We start from the raw sequence: 19,338 nt of genomic DNA, 5'->3' as shown, positions 1-19,338 counted from the left end.
AGCAGCAAGAGGAAAAAAAGAAGGGACAAAAAAAGGTCATAAACAAGCTGCTTAAACAAACAAACTTGGATTCGCTTCGGACATGAAAATAAACTCTTTCAACAAGGCCTGTACTTCTCAACATTCAAGTGAAGAGATAGAAAGACTTCGGGCTAGCATAGGAGAAAGGCAGAAAAAAAAAGTCGTTCACGTGAGACTCAAAATTCGACGCTGAGCACGGTGGTTATGGTTGCGTCCTTGGGACGGATGGCGGGGGGTAGTCCGGCCGCCTCGCGGTCGGCGTCGAGCTTGGCGTAGACCTGGGCTCGCCACTCGTCGCGCATCTTTCGCATGCGGCTGGCCTTTTGCACTTTGTCCAGCGCATCCTGCAGGCGCTGTCGCGTCTGAAGGTGGACGCTCCAGGCCTGGGCGGATCGCCGCAGGCGGATTGTGAAGCGGACAGCGTGGAGCACGTGCTTGAGCTTGCGCATCGGCGTCGAAGCGTCAATTTCGTGCTGCTTGCGCATGGCGTGAGAAGGTGTTTGGCGCTCTTCGATAGTCTTGACGATCTCCCCGAGAATATCGAGGTCGAGCTTGTTGCTATAGGCAGGATCAGACTGGTCAGCTGTGTTCATCGTCTTTGCGGGGTTCTATGCACGTATATCGTATGATATAGGTTTAAACTCACCACTCCTTCGCCACCTTCAGTTCGTGCTGAAGGTATTGCTTGCTTGATACAGCATCAAGCCGGAACCGCGACTCCCGCTCCCACCGAGCCTGCATCCATTCAATCTGAGTGACTAGTCCACGTAGCTCCCGCTGATGACGCTCTCTTTGCTTCTCGGCCTTCTCTAGAACCGCTTTGGCATCGATATCGCTGTTCTGGGCCGGCGCCTGGACCTCGCGATTCTTAGTTAGGTCTTGTCTCTCTGCGACTTGTTCGGGTTCCTTGACTGTCTCGGCGGCTTTGTTGTCGTTGCTGGCTGGTGCTGCAATGGCGGCGGCGTCTCGGCTTGCAAGGATCAGCGCATTTGCCACGAGCGCGCCTTCTGCCTCGTCCTTGGCTCGTATTAATTCAGCGTTGTTGAGCTCTACGGCTCGCAGATCCCGGCGCATCCGCTCCGCCTCCTTGCGGTAGACGGCCCTTTCACCTCGGACGCGCTCGAGCTTAAGACGGAGGGTTTCTTGTGCCTTGGACAGCTCCTCGGCTAGGGCCTTGTGTTCCCGCACCTCGCGCTCAAAAGAGTCAGCCTCGATTTGTGCCTTGCGAAGCATTCCGTGAAGGTCTCGTCGTTCCTCGTTGCTGACGTCGGTTCGAGCTGTCAGGGCGCTGCCATGGTCTGTATGTTGCATCTCGTCCAGTGCAGCGGCATACTGATCCCGCTCACGTCTGTATCGCTCAACCTTTCCTTTGTACTTGATCAAAGCAGTTTCGCTGGCTGATGCCGCTTCCTCGGCCGCGGCCCGGGCATCGTCCAGTTGCTGCTCCAACGATGCCGCTTGGTCTTCAAGGTCCCCAATGCGTGCCTGAAGCTCGTCCTTGACGGCATCCGCGTCACGCTCGGCCTCTCGAAGTGCTTGCTTGAGATCCTGTCCGACTTGGTGAGCCAGTGTGAGCTGGTGGCGAAGTTGTGCCAGTTCTGACTTGCGTGCCGAAGGCGTACGGGCATCCGCAGGCGAGGCCAGCAGACGCTGCATCTCGGCCTCGTGCACCATGCGTTCCAGATCCGAGATCTGACGCTTGAGGTCGCGAACGGTGCTCTTGTGGGCGGCCTCGCGTTCAGCAAAGTCCCGCTCTTTTTGGCGAGCGCTGGTGATGTCGCGGCGCAGTATAGAAAGGTCGCTGTTGCCGTCAACATTAGCCAAATTTGTGGTGATGGCCAACCGGGCCTCGTAGTCGTCTATGCGGCGTTCAAGCTCGCGGATCTTTCGTCGAGAAGCTGTCTGGGCTTGCGTGTCAGTCGACTGACGGAGCTTGGCCTGGAGCTCAAGGATCTCGTGGGTGAGCCGCTCCTCCTCCTGGGCTGCCCTCTCATTCTCCTCATCCAACTGTCTCTCAAGCTCAAGCAGAGACTCCTCGAGCTGCCTGTTCTTCTCCTTCAGACACCGTAGCTCGGTTTCAAGCTTGTTCTTGGCTGTTCGAAGCGTAATGCGCTCAAAATTGAGATCCAAAGTGTCTTCTCCCTGATTCTTGGAGACGCGAACTAGTTCGTTTTCGATCTCGGCCTTTTCCGTAGCGAGTACCACATTTTCCTCCTTGAGACGCCTCAACTCGCTCTCGAGCCTGGACTTGGCAGAGATGATATCACCTCTCTGCAGCTCAAGTTGCTTGGTATGATCTTCTTGTTGCTTCGCAAGTCGAAGTTCTGTCTCGACTTCTCGAAGACGCGAAGTCAGGGATCTGTTTTGGTCGCCCAGGCGCCGAACCTCACCGTCTAGCCTAGACTTTGCTGTCAGGAGATCCATGCGTTCCTGATCCAGTAGGGCAGTGTCCTGGCCATGAAGCTTGGCGTCCTGAAGCTCAGCCTCGATCTGCATAAGACGACCAGCAAGCGACTTGTTTTCTTCCTTCAGACGGCGTACCTCACTGTCAAGCTTCGTTTTTGTTGTTCGAAGGTCAACAATCTCTTGGTTCACGACGTGGACGTCCTGGCCACTCTGCTTAGCCAGTCTCAAATCGCTCTCAAGGGATTCCCTTTCGGCCTGAGTCTCGGCCAGCGAAACACGGAGGGAATACAGCTCGGTGTTGACGCCAGCGAGCTGTTCCTGGAGAAGTTGTTTTTCCTTGGTAGCCTTTGAGAACTTTGTTGTAGACTCAGCCAGTTGGTCCTTGAGACGCTGGATATGCTCCGAATTATGCCTGGCTACCTCCTGAGATACGGTGGTTGATTGTCTAACTGAAGTGACTGCAGATTCTTGGGCTGACTTAAGCTGCTGTCGAAGGTTCTCACACTCTCGTTTGGCCTGCTCCAAATCTTGACTAGCCTTTTCCGATTGTTCGTCAAGCTCGACTTGCAAAAGTTCAAGCTCATCCTCGAGACCCTCAACTTTGTCGACCTCACTTTGATAATCCACCTGAGCCTGACGAAGCTGCTCACGGACAGCTGAAAGCTCGATACGCAGATCCTCGAGCATTGTTTGCCTCGAGTCCAGGGTCTTCTGTAAGCTTTCGATCTGTCGGGATAGGACGGCCTCCTCTTTCCTGTGTCGCTCGGTCTCGGTATCGATAATGTGCTGGAGCTTGGCCTCTTTCGTAGACAGAGCACCTTCGGTTGCTCGCAATTTGTCGATCGTACGCTGAAGCCCGTTGGCTCGCTCTTCGGCCCGGTCGCGCTCGGCCTCAAGGTTGCGAATCTCCGTTTCCCACTTCTCGCGGTCGTTGTCGTACATGTTATCTTTTTCTCGAATCTGGGCCTGCAAATCAGAAATATCGTCCTTGAGACGCTCGACTTCATCTCTCAGCTGATCCCGAGAGATACGGTCAGACTGCGTCGCATGTTGGCGGTCTTCCTCCGCTTCCTGGGCCCTGGCTTGCAGATCAGATATCTCAGATCGAAGTCGGTTGATTTCGGCCCTGTTCTGCTCGCGGACCGTTCGTTCTATTTGGAGAGCATGCTGCCTCTCCTGTTCTAGGCTCGCCTCCAGAGATGTAACATCCCGCTCAAGTCTTGACACGTCCCGTTGCAGAGAGGCGGACTCTTTGGTCAACGCATCGTGGCGTGTCTGCAGCATGGATTTGTGATCGTTTGCGGACCGGAGATCTCCCTGCAATTCATCGACTTCTGCAGATAAAGACCTGTTTTCGCGCTCAAAAGTTTCTCGTTCTTGGCGTGATTCTTTTAGTTTGCGTTTGAGATCCTCTACCTCGTGTTCCTTCTCCTGGTATCGGTTGTTGACTGTCGCCAAGTTGCTGCGCGCATCCTCGACTTCATCCTGAAGGCGGGCAATCTTTTCCTCCACTTGCCGAGAGAGTCCCTTGGTCACGACTGACTTGTTCGCCATTTCCTCCTGGAGTTCCTCTAGGTCACCCTCCGCTCGGTCCTTGGCATCCACAGCATCTTGCAGCTTATCTTTAGATTCCTCAAGCTCGTTCTGAAGTCGACGAACGTCTGCCTCGAGATCCTCGATCGTTTCCTTCACCTCTGCCAGTTTGCTGCTTGCCTGTGCTTTCTCCTCCAGCTCGACCATGCGCCGCTGTGAATCCTTGGCCTTGTCTTCAGCGGCCTGAACCCGCAGTTTCAAGTCTTCAATTTCGTCTTCATGCTGTCCGATCAGTTGGTCCTTGGCGCGGTTGTCGGCTTCCAAGTCACCAATTTCGTCTTGGAGCTTTTCTATCCTGTCCAATTCCTTCTCTCCCTGGTCCAGCTTTTGCTGTAAGTCTTCCAGGCCTGCATCTTTTTCTTCCAGCGCCTGCTGCAACCTCTCTATCTCTAGGCGTTGCCCCTCATTTGCTTGGCGCTTCTTGAACTTCTCTTGCATCTCAAGGATCTGTTGTCGATACGCCTCGAGGTCCTTCTCGGCTGATGTAAGGTGTTTCTTGTATCTATGCAGCTCACGCTTCATGGTGACGCTGTCGACTTTGAGCTCCGTGTTTTCCTTTAGCGCGGCTTCACTAAATCCTGGGCCTGCCCTCCGTAGTGCGTCCTCCAGAAAGTGAATCTTGAGCTTGAGGCCAAAATTCTCCTTCTCGATGCGGTCTATGACATTCTCTTGCTCGCGGAGAGAGAGCTGGTTCTTGTCGTTCAACGGGCTCTTGGCGGCATTGCGACGCGTCTTCATGACCATAGGGGTATCTACAGTGCTGTCGCTGTCGACCTGCGGTACCGGAGTGCGACCAATGAATGAAGACGTGTTGCGCGACATGCCAAAGACGCTGTTGTCCATGTTGGGTAAGGGGGTCATGTCCTCGTCGATCTTGTTGAGGAATGCGGGGGTGGCAGCGACGTTCTCTTTACCACTATGCCTGCGCACACTCCTCCTCGTCGCCGACTTGAGCAGAGGCGTGAACTCTGGCGCGCCGCCGCCTGCGGCCCTGTTTTGTCGCTCGCCGAACGGGGTGCGCTTGCCGCGGGGCGTCCGCAGACTTTGCCGACCGCCATTTCGAAGTTGCTGGAAAAGGTTGGCATCTTTTGAGGGCGAAGGCACGGAAACCTCCTCTGAAAGATCGAGGTCTGGTTGGCGACTTAGGTAGGTTGCATCCCCCAGATTGGTTCGAGGGGTGTCGAGAGCGCCGAGTGCAGCCATGACGGCGACGTGGCTCACGACGCGGGCTGGCTTGGGTCAGGGCAACAAGCGCGTCAAAGGCGGGTTTTCTGCAGCATCGATAGGCCTTTAGCAATATACGATGATAGAGTAGCAGAATTATTCTGACTGGCAATAATAGAGCAAGTTGATTAGAATAGAATTGGTTCCAAAAGCTCCCCAAGAAAAGAAGAAATTAGAGAAACCAATGCGCATGCGCGTCAAGGAAGTATGCAAAGAGCTGGCTGGAACCCAATGTATATGAAAGTGGGAGTTAAAGCCGCCAATTGCCCCAAGACAAGGTGCTGGGGTGCGCGGGACAGACAAAGTCGCGCAGAAGGAACTCCCAATGCGCGTATGTGGGGAGCTTTCCGTGCGAATGTTTACATGGTTACCCGAATAGGTATAGCGTGTGGCCGGGGCTATGTCACCTGACTTCGCGCGCGCTTTCCGAATCTCGCGGACCGCGTCAGTTGTTTAATTCGTGTTTCGCCCCCCGCCACCTTTCTCCCTCCCTAATCCATCAACCCAATTCCATTTGTAAAAACCAAAAACTGTCAAGTTGATTCGAAAACTCAACCGCGAGACAATCCAGAAAGACACATTTGGGTCATTTGGGATTGCCGGGTGAAAATGTGAGTTTTGGCGGTTTTGCGGCTTCCAGCTTGAGAGAGAGAGAGAGAGAGTCCTAGGAACCCATCACTAATTGTTACCCAGGACCGTGGGCACTGCGACGCCGAGCGCCAACAAAGAAAACGCGCCTAGGAGTCGCTTTCCTACGCCGCAATCTTTGGAGAAGCTGCACAAACCCTTTAAATGTCCCGGCTCAGCGACCCGGAGGCTTGAGGCCGACCGTCCTGCACGGAAGCGCAGAAAGGTCGACTACAAGGGTGCCGACGGTGCAGAGGATACGGGGGAGTCATACACCAGCATCGAAAGGCTCGCCCTTGCCAACCGGGATGTTAACAAATATCCCGTTTTCAAACCAAAAGACAAGGAAACCATCTTCCGAAAGTCTTTTGTAGTTCCTTTGGTCAACAAGAATGTGGCCTCCTACAACCCCAACCGTCCACCTCCGACTCTTGGCTTGAGGCAAGGTGCTGTGTTTGTCGCCAAGGCGCTGCACGATCCTAGTGGCGAGTTTGCCATTGTTCTTTACGACCCAACCGTTGATGACAAGCCAAAGGAGCCCGAAAAGCCAGTCGAGGAACCGGACAAGCCTTCTGCGTCACAGGAAAAACTCGATGCGCCTTTGGTTCACAAGAGTCTTGCTGAAATTCTTGGTATCAAGAAGAAGGTTGAGGGTGAACATCCGAGGGTTCCAGTCGTAATTGACCCACGGCTTGCCAAAGTTCTCCGACCACATCAGATTGAGGGAGTCAAATTCATGTACCGATGTGTTACAGGAATGATAGATGAAAAGGCAAACGGATGCATCATGGCAGATGAGATGGGTCTCGGCAAAACATTGCAATGCATCACATTGTTATGGACTCTTCTCAAACAGTCACCAGAAGCTGGAAAGCCTGCCATTCAAAAGGCGATTGTTGCTTGTCCATCCAGTCTGGTCCGCAATTGGGCCAATGAGCTGGTCAAGTGGCTTGGCGCCGATGCCATCACCCCTTTCGCTATCGATGGCAAAGCGTCCAAGGAGGAACTCACCCGGCAGTTGCGACAATGGGCCATTAGTAGTGGCCGTGCTGTCACCAGACCTGTCATCATCGTTTCTTACGAAACCCTGCGACTCAACGTCGAAGAGTTGAAGCACACGAAGATTGGACTGATGCTCTGTGACGAAGGCCATCGCCTGAAAAACGGCGATAGTCAAACGTTCACTGCCCTCAACAATTTGAACGTATCACGGCGCGTTATTCTTTCTGGCACACCTATCCAGAATGATTTGTCCGAGTACTTCTCCCTGATCAGCTTTGCGAATCCAGATTTGCTCGGCACAAGACTCGAGTTCAGAAAGCGCTTTGAACTTCCGATCCTTCGAGGCCGAGATGCCGACGCGTCAGAGAAGGAGCGACAGAAAGGAGACGAGTGTCTGAAAGAGCTGCTCGCTCTGGTGAACAAGTTCATCATCAGGCGTACCAATGACATCTTGTCAAAGTATTTGCCGGTCAAGTACGAGCATGTCGTTTTCTGCAACCTGGCACCTTTCCAGCTCGACTTGTACAACTACTTTATCACATCGCCTGATATCCAGGCACTTTTGCGTGGCAAGGGTAGCCAACCTCTCAAGGCCATCGGTATACTCAAGAAGCTGTGTAACCACCCCGACCTACTTAACTTGTCGGAAGACTTGCCGGGCTCCGAGGCACATTGGCCCTCAGACTATGTTCCCAAGGAATCACGCGGCCGCGACAGAGAAATCAAGCCGTGGTACAGCGGCAAGATGCAGGTACTCGATCGTATGCTGGCACGCATTCGAGCCGACACGAACGACAAGATAGTGCTCATCAGCAACTATACCTCAACTCTCGACCTGTTTGAGCGACTATGTCGCAATCGCGGCTATGGAAGTCTCCGGCTTGATGGTACAATGAACGTGACGAAGCGCCAGAAGCTGGTTGACAAATTTAACGATCCGGAGGGCAGCGAGTTTGTCTTTTTGCTGAGCTCCAAGGCGGGAGGATGCGGTCTGAACTTGATTGGGGCGAACCGACTTGTACTTTTCGACCCTGATTGGAATCCTGCGGCCGATCAGCAAGCCCTTGCCAGAGTTTGGAGAGACGGGCAAAAGAAGGATTGCTTCGTGTACCGTTTCATCGCTACTGGCAGCATTGAGGAGAAGATTTTCCAGCGCCAGAGTCATAAACAGTCGCTATCATCATGTGTCGTCGACTCGGCCGAAGACGTGGAACGTCACTTCTCACTTGACAGCCTCAAGGAGCTCTTCCAGTACCGGGGCAATACGCGTTCCGACACGCACGATACCTTCAAATGCAAGCGTTGCAAGCCTGATGGGAAACAGTACATCAAGGCCCCTGCTATGCTGTATGGAGACACCAGTACTTGGAACCACTTCAACAACGAGGGTCTTAAGCCGATCCAAGATCTGCTACTGAGGCAGGAATGTGGAGAGACTGAAGTCAGCGCCGTCTTTCAGTACATTTCACACTGATCATGAAGATGGGGAAATGAACAGTGGCCAGTGTTTTGTTATGATATTAGTCATGTTGCACGGTTTTTTTGGTTCTTTTTTCTTTCTTTGGTTACTTTTGTGATAAGAAGACAAGAGGCTCGTTTGCTTTTTCTTCAAGCTGTTCATTCATTAGCGAGCAGGCGTTTTAGAGAGTAGGTATGGAATGCATTTACACGAACATGAGATCATATTTCTGATTTGTCATAATCACATCAACCACGCTTTCAGATGGGGGTTTGGGATTTCCAGAGTTCCTTTTTTTTATGTTAATTACATTTATGTGTTAGATATTGCAGTTGGTATCTGGAGTTGCTATTGCTGAACTTTGAGCATTGTTAACTGGTCTCAAGTACCTGGGCAGTCTGCTTGTTAGTAAGGTGGTACCTAGTGAATGCTATGCACGTGACTGATACCGGGTCCAAACTGCACGAAAATGGGAAAAACCGACTGCGGGGCGCCTTGGCTGACAGCTGGGGGTTGGGTCATGACGGCATTTCTTTGGACCCCTGCATTGTTTTCCTGCTTGTGATCAGAAAAGCTTCCTTCCGAGCTAGCTTTACCGCCTTGGCCTGCGACGTCAACAATATCATACAGACAACCCTCACATACCATACCGTCACACGACTGAATCAATCACTTACTTTTCATCCCTTCACAATTCAAGTCGCTTGCTGACTCTTTTTTCGACACGCTACTCCAAACGTTTGACAAGCTGCCTTCAATCTTTTCAAAGCTACCACATCCTTTTATTTCCACCGCCCCAGACCCTTGACGAACACCACAAAAGATCCATACCTCAGTGAACCGACAGTTGGAGACGGTTTCACCCCCACACGTCACCATGTCCAAGAGAACCAGCAGCCTGGCCGCCGGCGGCAGCGATACTAGGGATAGCACCAGCGACAAGCCCGGTATGGATTATTTTCTTGTCCTTTAGGATGCAAACGTCCAGGCATACAACCAAGAGAAAAGAAACAGAACACCCTCAATCGTTACATATTACTGACCCGAGAGCAACCAAACAGGCTATGACAAGCAAAAGAAGCTCCTCTCGGCCGACGTCGGCCACTTCTCGCTAGTGCGCGCCCTGCACATGGCCGACTATATCACGGCGCTCAACGGCCTGTGCGGCATCATGTCCATCTTCTCCTCGATGCGCTACTGCCTAGGCGACCCGAGCGACACGGGCAACGCCTACGCCGCCCTGGCCTTCCTCCCCTTCGGACTGTTTTTCGACTTTATGGACGGCAAGGTCGCCCGCTGGCGCAACAAGACTAGCCTGATGGGCGCGCAGCTCGACTCACTTGCAGACTTGGTAAGTTTATTGGTTGATGACGTGAGGGCTTGGAGGGGAAACCAAGGAAGGAAACAAAGAACCAAAAAGGAGAAGCGAGAGATCACATGTGACTGATCAAAAAATCCAACCTCACGCAGATCTCATTCGGCGTCGCCCCGGCCGTCGTCGCCTTCGCCATCGGCATGCGCACGCCGCTCGACCACCTCGGCCTGGCCTTTTACGTGCTCTGCGGCCTGACGCGCCTGGCCCGCTTCAACGTGACCACCGACGACATACCCAAGGACGCCACTGGCAAGGCTGCCTACTTTGAGGGCACCCCGATCCCCACCAGCCTGGCCCTCGACGGGCTCATGGCCTACTGGGTCCGCTCGGGAGCCATCCACGACGCCATCCCGGGAGGTCTGTGGCTGGCCGGCACCCAGTTCGAGTTCCACCCCATCATTGCCGTCTTCATCTTGCACGGGTGCTGCATGACGAGCAAGACTATCCACATCCCCAAGCCTTGATTTTTTTTTAATCTTTTGTTTTAATTAAAGGGAGGGAGACTATAAAAAAAACACCCCTTTGCTAATCCCCCATCCCCTCGTCAGTCGGGGGTTCAGAGAAAGCAAAAGGAGAGGAGTGGAGAGTTCGTGGCAGTTTTGTTGGCGAAACTCTGTTTTCTTGCTTATTTGAGCCATTTTTTTTTTTTTTTTGAAATACCATTACCGAATCGAGTGATTGAGCAGCTGGAGTTTGGCAGAATATGGGTTAGCAACACGGCTTCATAATGACGACGATGGATAATGATTTTAGATTTCACGTCCTCTTCACACAATGTTCCCCCACCAAAGCAGTCGATTTCGTAACGGCCTTCCTCAGTTCGATAGACACATCAAGGACGCCTAATCAATGATCACCAACTAGCATGGCCCCATTCGCGATTCCAGGGATAGTCTCCAAGGATTGACACATCGTTGTGTCGATGAACCCTGACTGTGAATTCTTTTTTTATTTTATTTTTTTGGTACACTTCGAGATAATCTTTTTTTTTGCATTTCTTCTCTTTAGGACTCCTGAACAGTGGTACATGACAATATAACGCCGATAGACACACTATACTTCACCTAAGCAGCAGGAGCCGCCTCCTTCTTCTCAGCCGCTGCCTTGGGGAAGGGGTTATAAGTTCCCTTGTCGTCCCTCAGCTTGGCGAGCTTCTCCAGCGCCTCCTCCAACGCAATCGGTTGGCCACGGTCCTGTGTGGCGGGGTCGTCCCTGTTACGCACGTTGACTTGCCTGCCATTCATCTCCTCGGCTCCGACAACTAGATGGTCAAATAGTTAGTATCAGTCACCTTTTGCGTGTGGCTCTCCTGGTAAGAATGAAGTGAATGCTCCTACCAAAAATAAAGTTGTACTGAGCCAGCTGTCCAGTGCGGATCTTCTTCATAAGAGTCTATGCGGCATTTTCAGGTCAGCTTCCCATTCTTGTTACACTACGCGGTTTTTTTTTTCGAAAATAGAATACTCACGTTTCCAGATGTGTCAACGTCGACGAACATCTTGGCCTTCTTAAAGATGGACCTGACTTCCTCGGCATAGTCGTAAAAGCCTTTACCAACCGGGACCACGAGAATTTGACGCGGTGACAGCCACAGAGGCCATTTGCCGGCATAGTGCTCACACAGAATACCAGTGAAACGCTCGATGGAGCCAGCCATGGCACGGTGAATCATGACAGGGCGGGCGCATCCAGGCGAGAGCTTCTTGATGACCTTCTCCTTCTCCTTCTTGTCGCCTTCGGCGCCTGCAGGCTCGGCTGCAGTCTCTCCTCGGGCAGCGGCAGCCGAGTCGATGATAGCCTGAGGATCCTTGACCTTGACCTTTGGTGCAGTGGCCTTGGCGCCCTCGGCCTTGGCCTTTGTCTCAGCAGCGTCCTCACCCGCCATATACTCCAAGTTGAAGTTTTGCGGCTGTACAAAGTCGAGTTGAATGGTGGCACATTGCCACTCTCGGTTGAGACAGTCCATGATGGCAATGTCGATTTTCTAGTTCAAATGTCAGTATCTTCTGCAGGGTTACAAAGGTAGCTGAATTTGTCACACTCACAGGTCCGTAGAATGCACCATCACCCGCGTTCAGCTCCCAAGCGACGCCACCTTCCGACGCAGCGAATTCATCCAAAGCCTGGCGGAGTGATTCTTCAGCCTTGTCCCACGTCTCGATGGCACCCATGAACTTCTCAGGGCGAGTCGAGAGCCTCAGCTTGAAAGTAAGACCCATAACGGTGTACATCTTTCGCAAAAAGTCGAAAAGGTCAAGAATCTCGTCCTTGATCTGGTCCTCACGGCAGAAGATGTGCGCGTCGTCCTGCTGGAATCGGCGCACACGGGTGAGGCCTGAGAGTGCTCCAGAGGCCTCGTTACGGTGAAGTACACCAAAGTCTGCAACACGCCATGGCAGTTCACGGTGCGATCTCTCACGGTGAGCAAACATGAGGGCGTGTCCCGGGCAGTTCATGGGCTTGAGACCAAAAGTATCCTTCTCGTCCTTGATGACAAACATGTCGTCCTTGTAGAATTGCCAGTGTCCTGATTGCTTCCACAAATCCGCATTGTAAATATTGGGGGTAATAACCTCCTCGTAGTTCTTCTCCCAGTAGATTTCCCGGATATATGACAGAAGCGTGTTGTAAATCCTTGTTCCGTGAGGCAGCCACATCGCGGAACCAGGGCTGTAGTCGTGGAAGAAGAAAAGCTCTTGATCCTTGCCGATACGGCGATGGTCACGTTTCGCAGCCTCTTCGAGGAACTTTTGGTATTCAGTAAGCTGCTTCTTGGTGGGGAAACTGACGCCGTAGATTCTCTGGAGCGAATCGTTGTCCTTGTCGCCAAGGAAGTAACTTGCCGAGTTCTTCATGATGGCAAAGGCCTCGATCCTGCCGGTGTCGGGGACATGGGGTCCTCTGCAAAGATCGATCAGGGGTCCGTTACGGTAGACAGTAGTCTTTGTCCCATCGGCGATCTTGTCCTTGATAATGTGTTGCTTGTACTTGTTGTACTTGAACATCTCCAGCAAGTCCTCCTTGCTCAGGACCAGCCTCTCGAACTTCTGCTTTTCCTTGACAATCTTGGAAACCAATGTTTCCAGGGGCTTCCAGTCAGAAGATTGGACAGCAGCACCGTCTGGGAGCGCCATCTCGTAGTAGAAACCATTGTCCACTGGAGGACCGATGCACAGGCTGCATCCGAATCGCCTCTCGGCAGCCTCTCCCAGAATATGGGCGCTCGAGTGCCAGAACACAAACTGTCCCTGGGGGTCACTAAAGTCGAGAAGTTCAAGCTTGCAGCTCCTCTCCAACGGCCTCTCAAGATCCCAAAGCTGCTCCTTGTCACCATCCAAGCGCGCAACGACGGTGCGTTTGAATAAGCTGTTTGAGATCCCCTTGGCAATGTCGGCAGGTGTCGTCTCCCAGGCGGTACCATTCTTGACACTGCCGTCTGGCATGGTAATCGTGATGGGCTCGCGCGGTTTCTTTGCTACCTCATCGTCGTACTCCTTCCTCAGACGCTCGAACAGATCCAGTCGGTCCTTGAGGAATGACGGTGGCGGGTCGAGCTCGAGAGGTCCCGTGTCTGCTGAGCCTGCGGCAGGCTTCTTCTCCTTTTTGGCACCACCCTTCTTGGCCTCGCCAGCAGGCTTCTTTCCCTCGCTGCCGCCAATGGCGACATTCTTGACGCCCTCGGCCACGGCCTCAACGGCCTCTTTCGCGGCCTCCATTTTGAGAGCAAAGATCCCGTTGCGGGGTCAAAAAAGTTGACGGGAAACGATTCGATCGGGAGGATTTAGGGATTTCGCGCCCGCTCGCCTGTGGTGGTCGTGGTTTACTTTGTGACTCAGAGCTGGGTCGGAAGAACTGCAAAAGTTGTAGGCTCCTGTCCCTATAAGAAACTGAAACAAGTAATCTAGGCGTGGTATCTGCTATGTTCTCAGCTCAGGTACCCCGCGGTATCGACTCGTCGTGGGTCGCGCAAGCTCGAAACTGCAGGCTTTGACCGCCTCGACCCCTCATGGGTACTCGGTACTTGATATGACGTAAAGCCAATCCGATTATAGAGGGTACCGGGTACATTCTTCTCACTCGAAAATACCCTGGGCTGCAGGGTTCCACTTTGTATTTGTTTGCCGGGGTCTGGTAAGAAGGTACCTAGGTACCTAAACCCAGTTGCTTCAATCGGTCGGTGTCTTTGCTTCCAAACCATCATTTGGTCATCGATTTCGAGGCCCAGGCTCATTTGTCTTGTGTACCTAAATTAATTACATCTTCCCTAACCGCACTTTTTTGTCAACACTGGTTACTGGATGAACCAAGCCAACGACTGAGACCTGCAACATCCTCACAGATCCTGGCCACTTTTGCCAGCTTCGACGAGAACGTGTCTGTGTTACGCCTATAAAATGCTTGGGACAATACCAGACGAGATTATTTCTCATATCTTGCAATACGTTCCACCAGAGGATAACCTACGTTGTTTCCAGTACCTTTCCAAACGACTTCAACGCTTGGCGAATGAAGAACTTCTTTGGAGATCTCACTGTTGCCTTTGTTTCAAATACTGGGATGCGCAGCATGACTTCAAGGGGAAACTGAAATTAAAGGTTAAGGACGTCGATTGGAAGAAGCTATGGATCCTTCGACGACAACAGAACCAAAAGGTCTCTCACCTTCTCGAGGGTATTTTGGAGTCTAAAGTTGGGCGCCTGCAGAAGTTTGAAAAGATTTGTTTGCTAGGCTATGATGCCAAGGATCTACTCCTAGAGCAATGCCACGCCGACGAGTCTGTAGAGGATGTACTGGCTAGGAGGTACTACGCAAACGCGGCGCTGGGGAGTATCCACAGGAGCATGGCCGTCAAGGAATGGTCCAAATTTCAGCAGCCATATTCGGGTCCGCGACCGCTGGAAAGAGCACTGGCCGGCTTCGACATGTTTGTCTTGCATGACCAAGAGGGCGATATCGATGATGTAGGTCACCATCTTCTCCCTTACCAGAGTGAAGCAATGTGTGTTTTGAGCACAGGATTGACGGTGTCATAAATGCGAACGAAAAGATACAAAATGCTCTGGATCGCTATAGTCGCATATTCCTTGAGAGCTGTCCCAACTTTAAAGAGTTGACAACTCGGCAAAAGGCACAGGCGCTGCTGTCCTGGGTGAGATCTGAAAACTTGACTGGCATGGAAGATCCGTCCTCCAATTATCGAAACATCCGCAACTGTCTTATTGGACATGCTCTACTTGACGAAGGTCACCCATCGTTGCCGCTGATTTCAAGCGCCATATATTCTGCGCTCGCGCAAAGGGTAGGATTACGATCCGAGTGCTGTGCCTTCCCGGCCCACGTTCACGCTTCTGTCTTCGCACCTTCGAACGAAACCCTCGATGGCAAACCGGTCACAGACCCCACCGCAGAGCTGGAGGTCATGTATCTCGATCCATTCGAGTCTGACCATGAGATTAACGTTGAGGACCTGCGCATGAGACTGGAAGATTTCGGGTGGGAGAATGGGCGGGATGCTTTCTTGAGGGCATCCCCCGTTCCTGTCCTTGTGAACCGCACGGCGCACAATATCAGGGCTTCGTATGTTCGGTACCAGCACTCTTCCGATGTCGAAGCGGCCAAGTTCTCATTCCGGAGTGGCGACCCATTCCTCAACATGGAGGCACTGCTGTACTCGGTGCTCTGGGTCAGCCTCCTGGTCACTCCAACGACATACCAACTATGGGACAACAACTTGGAGCACTTTCTGAACCGCTTTCACAAGTACTTCAGCGAGGATGCTTGGATAGTGCGCAAATACCTCGCGCCCCTATACGACGAGTTTGTTGCCACCCACGGCCGTTATGGTGCCGCAGGGCGTTCTTCCTGGGAAGACGTGCACCGGACGTTGGATGTGGCGCATAATCTTGACATGCGCACTCCGACTGTCAGCCGCCGATACACCCAAGCCATTCAGAAGAGCGTGCGCTATCGTGTAGGGCAGGTTTTTGTGCACAAGCGGTACGGCTTCTCCTGTATCATAAACGGGTGGACCGTCAATGGCGTGAGCTCCATTCCAAACCCACATGTTCTCCCCTTTGACGAGGGCCACAACCACGCTGCTCAGGACGATGATGCTGGCGCCGAAACACTCAACAGTCAGCAAACCAATGGCAGTGCCAGTGGTGAGATGGCCGGCTCTAGCGGGACCCCTCGTGGCCCAACCTCGCAAATCTTTTACACGTGCATGTGAGTTTATGACCAAATTCTACAGGGAGCCGGCTGGTGCTGATGTTTCTCTTACAACAGGAAACATGACATAGATCGAATGGTGGTTGCACACGATAATATCCAGCTCATCACAGATCCAGATAATATCCCGGAGTCCCTGATGCGGTCCGCCGGCAAGTTCTTCAAGCGTTTTGATAGGGAGACATGTACTTTTGTATCCAACGTAAAGGAGTTCTTCCCGGATGACTAGAGCTTATTCAGTGAGCTCTACTGAAGAGGGACAAACGCAGATGGCAGGGTCAGCCATTATTTGGAGCGGCTCTGATAATATATAACGGAAATTAGAATTCATGGAATTGAACACATCTTCCTGTGTTAGGAACTTATGATTGCGTCGTGGTCTATGGAGTTAGTAGATAATCTCCTGTCTCTGCCCTGGCCAAGCTCGCGCATAATCCACTCGTAAACGGCCCACTGCGCCGCGTTGACTATGAAAGCTCTCAAGCTGCAGACGCCCAGACCCCTGAAGAAGACACTGACGCCGCCTTCTCTATATGCCTGTGTGGCAATCTCCACCGCGCCCAGCCTCCGCTGCTGCTGCGGCGCTTTCTGCGCTTCAGCCCGGGACACTCCTTGGCCAACCCGACCCTCACCCGCGGCAGTCGACAAAAGCGCAGTCCTCTCCGTACCGACCACCCCCTGCACCGCCGCCACGCCAGCAGTCCCCAGCCCCGGGGTCGCAGTGATCTGCTGCGCCTGCACGCGGGTCTTGACGGTGTCGAGCGGGAAGACGCTCGCCCAGGTGACGACGCCCGCCAGGCCACCGGCGAGCAGCACGCGCGCGGCCTCGCTGGACATGAAGTCGTCGACCAACCCCGCACCGCCGGCGGCACGTTCCCGCCGGCGGCCCTCAATCCACTGCGAGCAGAACTCGTACGTCCAAAAGTAGAAGCCGTAGCCGATGCTGTCCCGCAGCGCCGTCACCCCTCCGCCAAAGTAGAAGGCTTTGATGCCGCCCTCGGTCCGCCACGCGTGTTTGGCCACGGCCCAGGACGACGTCGCGCCGCCCCCCGGCTGGGATGAGGGAGACGACGACGACGACAGGGCCAGCTGCGCTCGGCACTTGACCAGCTCCGTCGGCGTGCTCACCACCCAGGTGGCCAGGCCACCTACGGCGCCGGCGATCCAGGTCGTCCAGAGGTTGGATCCGGTGGTGCTGCCCGCAGCAGCTGTGGATGTGGCATTGCTTCCCGCAAAGGCCGAGTTGAGCAGTGCTTCCGTCCGGTTGTACGACACAAAGAGCAGGGCGTTGAGCGCGCCGTAGCCCAGAACCGGAGCTGCCGTGCCCGCGGCCAATGCCCTTATTCTGGAGAAGGATCTGGATGCAGCAGCATCTGATTGATGCGGGGTGTTTGCTGTGTGTGACGGCAGCGGTGAGGCGGGCGATAATATTGGGCCAGAAGAAGCAGCTGTAGTTGGTTGAGCTGCCTGCAGTCGGACCTTGACTACGTCGAGGGGGTTGCCAATCAAAATCCCTGCTGCTCCGCTGATGTAGCCAGCCCAAAAGTCGGCCGACATTGCTGTTCGTCCGTACCCCTCCCTCCAGCCGCCGTGCGAGCTGGCTTATAAACCCTGACTGTTCTGTGTGTTATTTCCGCTTGCAACACTGCTCACAAATTGATATGTATATTTAAATAATAGGAGAATTGTTGATAGGCTGTCCGGGGAAATTATCCAAAGGGCGGCAGGGATTTCCTTCAGCCACTTGAAATATTGTACCTTTAGGAATGTTAGATGTGTTGCCCAAGTTGCCTTCTGTCATATTTACTACTCGCTCGTACTTCGGCGCGGACATGAGATAGACCCCACATGTCCGGCGGGCAATTGTTTACCTCGGGCCGCTCAGGCCCGCTTGTCGGTCTTCACAGACATCATTCACCGTCTTTTATCCTTGCATAGTTGACAACTTTCTTTGTGGGGGAATCTAGCAACATTATACAGCAAACATAGCCTAGGTCAATGCTCATAGCTTGGGATTGACTTGGGAGATCATCAACGGGGCACGTCATGTTCATGATGAAATGTCAAAACTAGCTTGTTTTCCCAGCCCAGGACGCCGGTGCCCCCAAGGCACGAATCAATGAATGACCAACATGAAGATGCTGCCGTAAAAAAATCACCCTGAAGTGTTCCTGGTATAATTTGCCCATGATGTATCTAACTTTCCCAAGGGCGACTGGTATCGCCCATCATGTCATGCCGATTTCCACCCGTCACGTACTCCTTTTATTTTTTGTTCTTGTTCCCATCCCCAGTTATAGGATATGGTGCTTAGTGGCCGGCACGACGGGCCTCAGCAATGACGGTCTGGAGCTGCTCGACCTTGGCCTTGGCGCGGCCGAAAGTACCGAGCTGTTGAAGGGTGTGTTAGCGATGATGCCCTGGATAGTCGAACCGGATCCCATGTTGTAGCAACTTACGCGCTTCTTGGCCAGCTTGCGGGCACGCTTGTCCTTGCCGTTCCTCAGCAGCTCGATAACACGGCGCTCATAGGGGGCAAGGCTGAAGTGAAGAGAATTACCCAGCGTCAGTAAACAGTACATCCTTTCAAGGGGGATCCCACAAGACAGAAATCCACATACCCAGCGACCTCCTTGACGAGCTCGCGGACAAAGGCAGTCCTCTTGCTGAGGTGGCCCTTGGTAGAGCTAACGCGGGGCTTGGAGACCCTGGCGGTGGTTTTCTTTTGCGATTCGAAAGTTTGAAGGTCAGCGCGATGTCCATCAACTGCAACATGCTCCCTCGGTCCAGAGCTATCGCAGAGATCCTCCACGAGGTGAGATCATCGGACTTACGAAGCCGCGGTTAAGGCCCTGTTTTGAGGAAGATACTGTTAGCTTGGCTATTTCTCGACTCGGCTTCAATTTTGTGCAAATAGGCGGTCGGCAGCTTGGTGCTGAATTCACCGTCTATCTGCACCAGAGACAAGCAAACTTACGGTAGCAAGACCGGTACGGGGAACCTCGCCCTTCTTGGTGGGAGCCATCTTTGCTGTTGGTTTTGGGGGTTAGTAGATGGGTGGGCGGTTTGAGGCGTTTTGGTCGTCGATACAAGCAAAAGGTTCAAATTTTTAAAAGTTCGCGGGATTGAAATCCAATTGCGGTGGTGCGTGGGCGGGCGGTGGGAAGCCCGGTGGGGCTCCTTTGTCAGTGTCACGTGATGCGCTAGTCAAATTAGAGCCTTGTGCTTGGCAGATCTGAATTATTTCACGTGGAGTCGCGTAGTCTCCACTGAATGGGAACTCTCCAAAAGCTATTTTTGTTATGGTATCACGTCTTTTCAAGCTATCTACATCTCAGAGGCTTACCGAGATCCTTTACCCCAATCAACTATTACCCCCCCTACCAAGCGAAAATTCCATTCA

At 53.0% G+C, this 19,338-nt stretch overlaps 7 protein-coding genes across 7 annotated transcripts; 3 read left to right on the top strand and 4 right to left on the bottom strand.

The window, feature by feature from the left end:
- Positions 1 to 197: 197 nt before the first annotated feature.
- On the bottom strand, positions 198 to 5,223 carry PgNI_00473 (uncharacterized protein; the record flags this gene model as incomplete). The annotated part of the gene is made up of 2 exons (XM_031120553.1): positions 198 to 579; positions 668 to 5,223. 2 exons carry the CDS (start codon positions 5,221 to 5,223, stop codon positions 198 to 200), a joined length of 4,938 nt encoding a protein of 1,645 aa, XP_030987982.1.
- A 205-nt stretch (positions 5,224 to 5,428) lies between these two features.
- Positions 5,429 to 8,706, top strand: PgNI_00472 (uncharacterized protein; the record flags this gene model as incomplete). Its single annotated transcript, XM_031120552.1, has 3 exons — positions 5,429 to 5,449; positions 5,544 to 5,575; positions 5,938 to 8,706. 3 exons carry the CDS (start codon positions 5,429 to 5,431, stop codon positions 8,345 to 8,347), a joined length of 2,463 nt encoding a protein of 820 aa, XP_030987981.1. The 3' UTR covers positions 8,348 to 8,706.
- Positions 8,707 to 8,961: 255 nt separating this feature from the next.
- Positions 8,962 to 10,171, top strand: PgNI_00471 (uncharacterized protein; the record flags this gene model as incomplete). Its single annotated transcript, XM_031120551.1, has 3 exons — positions 8,962 to 9,279; positions 9,394 to 9,683; positions 9,803 to 10,171. Exons 1-3 carry the CDS (start codon positions 9,210 to 9,212, stop codon positions 10,169 to 10,171), a joined length of 729 nt encoding a protein of 242 aa, XP_030987984.1. The 5' UTR covers positions 8,962 to 9,209.
- PgNI_00470 (uncharacterized protein) lies at positions 9,894 to 13,579 on the bottom strand. Its single transcript, XM_031120550.1, has 4 exons — positions 11,753 to 13,579; positions 11,176 to 11,691; positions 11,045 to 11,099; positions 9,894 to 10,968 (listed from the first exon to the last, which is right to left on the bottom strand). Exons 1-4 carry the CDS (start codon positions 13,421 to 13,423, stop codon positions 10,772 to 10,774), a joined length of 2,439 nt encoding a protein of 812 aa, XP_030987983.1. The 5' UTR covers positions 13,424 to 13,579; the 3' UTR covers positions 9,894 to 10,771.
- Positions 13,580 to 13,981: 402 nt separating this feature from the next.
- Positions 13,982 to 16,213, top strand: PgNI_00469 (uncharacterized protein). Its single transcript, XM_031120549.1, has 3 exons — positions 13,982 to 14,668; positions 14,755 to 15,932; positions 15,993 to 16,213. The coding sequence occupies exons 1-3, from the start codon at positions 14,102 to 14,104 to the stop codon at positions 16,162 to 16,164; spliced, it is 1,917 nt and encodes a 638-aa protein (XP_030988249.1). The 5' UTR covers positions 13,982 to 14,101; the 3' UTR covers positions 16,165 to 16,213.
- Positions 16,214 to 16,289: 76 nt separating this feature from the next.
- Positions 16,290 to 17,492, bottom strand: PgNI_00468 (uncharacterized protein; the record flags this gene model as incomplete). Its single annotated transcript, XM_031120548.1, has 1 exon — positions 16,290 to 17,492. One exon carries the CDS (start codon positions 17,490 to 17,492, stop codon positions 16,290 to 16,292), a length of 1,203 nt encoding a protein of 400 aa, XP_030988250.1.
- A 401-nt stretch (positions 17,493 to 17,893) lies between these two features.
- PgNI_00467 (uncharacterized protein) lies at positions 17,894 to 19,049 on the bottom strand. The gene is made up of 5 exons (XM_031120547.1): positions 18,913 to 19,049; positions 18,770 to 18,787; positions 18,557 to 18,657; positions 18,395 to 18,476; positions 17,894 to 18,326 (listed from the first exon to the last, which is right to left on the bottom strand). Exons 1-5 carry the CDS (start codon positions 18,958 to 18,960, stop codon positions 18,246 to 18,248), a joined length of 330 nt encoding a protein of 109 aa, XP_030988253.1. The 5' UTR covers positions 18,961 to 19,049; the 3' UTR covers positions 17,894 to 18,245.
- Positions 19,050 to 19,338: the final 289 nt, after the last annotated feature.

This window comes from Pyricularia grisea, assembly GCF_004355905.1.
Source record: "Pyricularia grisea strain NI907 chromosome Unknown Pyricularia_grisea_NI907_Scaffold_1, whole genome shotgun sequence".
NCBI classification, from domain to species: Eukaryota; Fungi; Ascomycota; class Sordariomycetes; order Magnaporthales; family Pyriculariaceae; genus Pyricularia; species Pyricularia grisea.
The sequence above is the reverse complement of the archived record's forward strand: the minus strand, read 5'-3'. Positions and strand labels throughout refer to the sequence as shown.